This window comes from Lactuca sativa, chromosome 8 (assembly GCF_002870075.4).
Source record: "Lactuca sativa cultivar Salinas chromosome 8, Lsat_Salinas_v11, whole genome shotgun sequence".
Classification (NCBI taxonomy): domain Eukaryota; kingdom Viridiplantae; phylum Streptophyta; class Magnoliopsida; order Asterales; family Asteraceae; genus Lactuca; species Lactuca sativa.
This window is the reverse complement of record NC_056630.2, coordinates 81,567,155-81,574,008: the sequence shown is the minus strand read 5'-3', so window position 1 is coordinate 81,574,008 and position 6,854 is coordinate 81,567,155. Positions and strand designations below refer to the sequence as shown.

General features: G+C 32.1%; 1 protein-coding gene across 2 annotated transcripts; it reads right to left on the bottom strand.

The window, feature by feature from the left end:
- Window positions 1-525: 525 nt before the first annotated feature.
- Window positions 526-3,463, bottom strand: LOC111896136 (protein PTST homolog 2, chloroplastic). 2 transcript variants are annotated; one of them, XM_023892157.2, is made up of 7 exons: window positions 2,674-3,463; window positions 2,133-2,302; window positions 1,847-2,037; window positions 1,598-1,743; window positions 1,240-1,387; window positions 1,086-1,154; window positions 526-837 (listed from the first exon to the last, which is right to left on the bottom strand). In XM_023892157.2, the coding sequence occupies exons 1-7, from the start codon at window positions 3,189-3,191 to the stop codon at window positions 742-744; spliced, it is 1,338 nt and encodes a 445-aa protein (XP_023747925.1). In that variant the 5' UTR covers window positions 3,192-3,463; the 3' UTR covers window positions 526-741. The 2 variants fall into 2 exon arrangements, with proteins under 2 accessions (XP_023747925.1, XP_042753558.1); XM_042897624.2 differs by lacking the exons at window positions 526-837; window positions 1,086-1,154 and having other exon boundaries at window positions 1,375-1,514.
- Between the last annotated feature and the right edge of the window lie 3,391 nt (window positions 3,464-6,854).

Below are 6,854 nucleotides of genomic sequence, written 5' to 3'. Positions count from 1 at the left end.
TATTTTTATATTTTATAAAATATTTAAATTTATGTTTGTAAAATTGAAATTTATAGTTTTTTTTACATAAAAGTTTTCATATTAAAATAGAAAAGAAAATTCATGATTCCCCGTTAGGAATCACGATACTCATTGGGAATGAAGATTCATTTATATTCTGCAATGAGAATGGGGATGGGCATGAGGATTAGAATGAAAATTCGGGGATAATAATAAGAATGGAGATTGGGTCACTGGTATTCTCCGGCTCTGTTGGCATCACCGGTGTAAAAAATCCAAACTTGTAAACAACTGCTGGTTTTTGGAATTACTCGTAAGCAACTGCCAATTTTTGGGACTTAATTGTAAACAATTGTCATTTTTTGATGCTTAATTCCATTCCATTCCATCTCCGATTCAGTACTACCAATGTCCAATTACTACCTTAATGCCTCAATTATTATTAATACAATTCAAGACATGAACAAGAAACATTGACTGGTCAAGCGAAACCAGACCTACACCAAAAACATGGACATAATATGATGGAGATCCAACCACACATGTGACATGACATGTGACTCAAAAACATCATAAACAGGAATAATAAACTGTTACAAATGAATCTTTTTTTGTAGATTTGACAAAACTAATCTAATAAAAGAATCAAGAGTATATGAATGTGGGTTAAAAAAGTAAAAAACTGTACACAATCTTTTAATTGTCACCAAGAATTTGCAGATAAAGAAGTTATGAAGATCGTTAATGGACAATAAGCATGTTGTTTTCATACCCATTATTGTGAACTATAGGGAGCATCGGATCAACTCTCCAAATCCCATCAACAATAAATTTGATCTACACAAAAAAAGCAACATTTAGCCAAATAACAGAAAGAAAGATAGTCTGTTTGTTATCTTCTTTTGTCTGAATTCCTATTAAGTCTATATCTATCAACAATATTGAGGACTAGGGAGGGTATTTACGTCTTTTTTCAAATCAAAAGAGTAAGCCCATCATGCCCACAAAATATTAACATGTCAAAAGCAGTCGGCAGTACAACCTGTCCTGTTCTGTCTGTCAGTCAAAGGTTAAAGATTATTTACCTCGTATTTTCCAGGATACAACTTCAAAGAAGTGGAGAAAATCCCTGTTACTGTTTTCTCCATCTTTATCTGCATAAGAATTCAGAATATAAACTTTTTAAAATCTAAAAATATAATTATTATATCATAGTTTAGAGATTTTTAAAAAAATAACCTGAGAGGTCCAACCATCAAATGATCCAACCAACAGAACTTCTGAAGCTGAATGAGTCCAGAATATAGAAGTGGTGCGAAGAAGTTGCAAAGTTTTACGGGCACTGTTGATTCTTCTTTGCTTCTCCTCCACTAACTTCTGTGTATCACTGAAAGCAAATTATAAACATCTTGCCTTTTACACTACACATACTTTTCAGGGCTAATTTTGTCATTTTGATGATGAGGATGAGACCAATAAAGCCTTTTGCACAAACGGGACATTGAGAGCAAGTCCTGTCACACATTTTTTTAGGTGGGACACAAAATTGTAATTTCAGTAGACAGATAGGGTCTTGATGGAAAAAGAGAATGCATACATTACTGAGAGTGCTATTTTTCCTTCAAACACAGCTAGTTTTGCTCGTATTGATCTCAACTTATCTTCAGCTTTCATAAGCTCGGTTTCTTGGAATTCCCATGCATCAGAAAGCTGCTGCAACTCACTGGAACTGTTTTCATAAACCTGGTGAACATATTCATGAACAAAATTGGTCATAATTTTATAAGTCATGCATAAAACATATTAGGTAAAATGTAAGAGTTATGATTGATAATCTGTAAAGTACCTTTGGGGTAAGTGTCTGACTTTTTGACTTCAATGAATGAAGGGCAGAGGAAAGCTCAAGTTGCATTTGCTTGAGTCTAGATCTTATATGATCTGGGCTTGCTTCCTTATTTCTATCTTCAAGTTGTAAATCAGGTTGGATGTTGGGTGTTTTTTCTTTTGTGTAATCTTTTCCATAATCAATCTCTGCAGCTGCATATGAACAAAGGATTGATATTGATAAATAATATGGGTGAAGAAAGACAGATATAAAATCTTTAAGGGTATAAAGTTTATAAAGGAAATACCTTGAAAGTCTGAGAAGTGCTTTCTTGGAGAGATATTACCGTTGTCTTTGCTAGAAGAATATGTATCGTTTATGCTTTTCTCCATATGAACATCAAATGATAAACTTCTATGTTTCTTCAATCTACTCAAAATGCCTTCTACCCCTGTATCTTCATCTGCTTCCATTTCACTGATCAGAAGAATTGTATTGAGTCAACATGGAGTATTCTATGTCACTGAACTCAATTTCCTTCAATGGGTATCAATTTCTCTTTTTTAAGTAGATGCATTTACACCATTCTTGATTTTGCTAAATGGGGTAAAACCAATTTTCATTCTTTATTCAAGAATCAAAAAGAATTTTCATCCGTCTTTGGAAATGGCATTTAATTTCTATTACTTGCAATAAGGCTGAATGTACTAGGCAAGCTTTTCAGGTGAATCTTACATTTCAAAATTTGAACATTTACTTTTCTATATACTATCGCGTGTTTTTTCATTTAAAGAACCCTAAATCAAGGACTTGTATTAAAGATTATAGACTTAATAACAAAATCTTACAGTGATCTACCAGAGGGTGAAGCAGATTGATGAGATGAACTCTGAAAACCCGAAGAATTGTCATATACATCTTGTATTTGTTGAAGAGTCTCAACCCTTGTTTGTAACTCCCTATTATCATCGAAATAATTGCTCTCGAAATCATTTTCATCATCTGAATAATCCCAACCCAATGCCAGCCACCCACCTGTTTTAGAAATCGCGTCCACTAAATCAATTCTCCCAGCATCCAATAGTTGTTTCTTAGTCGGAAACTCATTTGGGTTACTCGAATTCTTCATGAACATCAAAATCTCTCTCTCCAAAGCCAATTCTGCTTCACTATCCGAATACCCTTCACACGAGAACCCACTTCTTGTTATAGTTTCTTTATACTTTTTATACCCGAAAACTCGGTCCTTTTTCACCAAAATGAACGAAACGCGTGGACTAATCTTGAACTTACTTCCCAACCCAAGAATGGGGACGACAGGGGAAATCAAATGATACGGAGTTGTGGAGGCTATAAACAACATCATCGTTCAGGCATTTCATCGAACAGATGGTTTGCGTTGGTGAAAACCTGGAGCAAGACTCCGCATCTACAGTGGCGTAAAGATTATGGTGTCAGAAGAGATGGAGAAGAGAACGCCGAAGGGCTCGAAAAGAGTGAAGAAAGGAGGGTGGGTCTGTGAAGCAACGAACAATGCTAAAACGAGATGAGTCAAGTACAAATTTAATGGATGATAGAAGGCTCCACTTGCCTCGTTCACGACACCGTGGAGTAAACGTCTCAGCTGCCAATTTTTGAAAAAGTGATTGAAAAATGAAAAAGGATATCGACATGAAAACCATAATTTTTTAAAAAAAAAATATTGTTTTATTTTATTATTTTGTGGTGAATTAAAATCGAAATTTTAAAACTTATTTTAAGTTTTGTCATTATAATACCAAATTATCATTAAATAATTTTCTTTAAAACTTTTGAGCTTATAATATTGCTATGCTTTTTTCCTAAGTATTTATTTCATTTATAGATGATCGTAAAATTAAATTTAATATACCTAAATACATTTTTAAAATTATATATATATATATATATATATATATATATATATATATATATATATATATATATATATATATATATATATATATATATTCATGTGTCCCATAATAATTGTCCACTTTTGATTTTTGAAATCTTTATTCATCAACTTTAACCTTAAATATTGTTATTTGTGTTATGTATTACTCGTTGAAACTTATAGCAATGAAAAAACATTTAAAATACAATCCATTCATAAATTTTGCATTAAGTTTTATATATCAAGAACAAAAATATTTAAAGTCAAAGTTGAAGAATAAAAACTTCAAAAGTCAAAAGTGGACAATAAATATGGGACGGAGGTAGTAATATATAAGATATAACAATTATTATATGATATATACTCATCGGCATCGGCATGTATTAGAACTTTGAGTGAAGCGGAGGATGTTACTCGAGATAAGGCGACATAGAGTTAATCGTGTGTAAATACAGGTTGAGATAGATACAAACCAATTTTTTCGGTGACTGACCTTAACTTTGTTTATGGTCATAGCATAACAAACTTTAATTGGAAACTGTTTTCGTGTGAAGACGAAGGGTAGATCGAGAGTTTTGTTTATAAATTTTATATATATATATATATATATATATATATATATATATATAGAGAGAGAGAGAGAGAGTGAGAGAGAGAGAGGAAAAGTATCAAATGAGAACACCTAAAAGGTTGAGAATGCGAGAACAGTTGTGGACCAATTATTTTATAAGGGCATTAGAGGCATTTTACAATTTAATTAAATATGGATAAATGGAAAGTAATTAATCAATTTCGAAAATCATGGGAATTTTTTCCCCAATTATTAAGAATACTTAAAATCTTCCTTTTAATTAATAAATTAATAAAAATATCATTTAACATGAATTAAAAAAAATGTTTATTTGTTTTATATTTTTATTTTTACTAACAACATTTGATAATGAGTAATTTATCGGTTTACCTCATTTATTTTAAAAAAAAATATATCTTCATAAATAATGATTTATACATTACATTTAAAAATGAATAAAATTGTAAATTATAAATGAATTAACTCAGTTGTATTTATGAATACACTTGTAAAATCATAAATGAATAAAACTCAAAAAAAGATTATAAAATCAACTAAAATGGTACTCATATATAAATAAATAAAACACATTTCTATTCATATAAGAATATAATTATAATAGTATATATAATTATAATAGTAAATAAATAAGTTACAATATATATACTTTTTTAACACGAAAACTAGTGCTACAATTACAATCATAAATGAATAAAACACATTTTTTTCTCCTTCCAAAAGAGGTATTGGTGTTGGTGTTTCATTTGGTAAATCTCCCACCTCCCACTATATGCATGTTTATTCATTGTATCTGCAAAAATGTTAATGAAACAATTATGTATAATTATATAGCCATTCACACATAAATACACTGATATTCACAAATGAATACCATGTTATTCATAAATAAATATAGTCATTCAAACATAAATTCACACATAAATATACTGGTTGTGGTTGCTTGCCTTGCTCCTCTCGGACCAGCCTCATGGAGTATTCATTGATGATTAACTGCAAAATGAGACATCTAACATTATATTCATATAAGATTACGACTGCAAGCATTCAAGTTCCATTTTTCTGAATTCGGGCATTTCATCGAGCACCTTATGTGTTTAACTTATATTCTTCCCCTATTAGCCAATTTAAATGAGTAAAGTACCATACCTGAGAAACATTTTCAAGCAAAAAAATTGTGAAGCTTTGGTGCATACAATAAAATAAACAACAGAAGAGGTTCAAATCAACATAACATTTGGCTTTCCAATTGATTTTGCAAGAAAAAAAGACCGCACATGTACAGATTCGAACAATATATAGCATTGTAAGGCTCAAATCCAGAGAAGAGGTGGACTTCTACCTGCACCAAGATTAAGACACTTGTAAAACGCCACTTTCGACCACCACCAAGCCAGCACTCTACTGTAATACGTAAATCGCGCAGAGAAAATGAAGAATTCCCAGTCCCTGTCTTTTCCCTGTTCTTCGATTTCTACCTGCAACCAAGATTAAGACGGGGTGAGAGAAGGGAATGAAAAAGAAAAACTTGATTCTGAAGAAAAGGGCTGCGATTCGAATCAGAAAAGAAGAGGAAGTGGGTCTCGCCATTTTTTCTCTTGCTCACATACCTGCATCGAGATGATGAAGAACGAAAGTCATCGTTGGGGTCTGCGACTGTTCGCCGCCAACATAACTCCATCACCACTGCTTCCCCCTCCTCCTTCTCGATCTCACTCTGAATCCTAGTGTACTCTCTCATTTGTTTCACATTTTTAGATGCTCTGGTGGTGTATAGACAAGGGAGGTGACGAAGCGTGCCCTAGGTATAGAGAGAGAGAGAGAGAGAGAGAGACGGCAAATTAAAAGGAAAGATATCAGTGTGTGAGAAGTTATAGAAATTAAATAAACATTAAATTACTATTATACCCTTTTCACCATTTAAAGTTACACTTTAATACCAATAATTTTTAGAATTTACATAAATGGTCCGTCTGATAATAGCCTTAGATTTGAATATTTAGATGCTCTAGATCTATTCACGCGTTCTCAACCTTTTAGGTGTTCTCATTTGATCCTACTCCTATATATATATATATATATATATATATATATATATATATACACACACACACACACATGTTTTCTGATACATGTTCACGTTATTACTGTTGCTTTGATTATTGTGGAAAACAATTGTGAAATGATCAGTCGTGTGTTGTTACATAAACCCTATCTTAGATTGATGTTCCTCAATAACATTATAGGGGTCTTCAGTTTTAGCAACAGTTTATGTGGTGGAATTCCTGTAAACTTAGTTGATTTAGGTATTCAACTGGGTACAAAGTTTCTAGTTCTGAAGTATGTTTGCCATTTGGTTGCATAGTGGTTGTGCTCCTGTATAACATGTATAGCATCTGATCAGCACTACTTGTGACGTCCCCAATTTCATGGCCAGAAAAACTAAAACCTCGGGATGTTATTGTCAATACATATCAAAAATATAAACAAAAACAACATAGGCCTTACAACATCTATTATTCTAG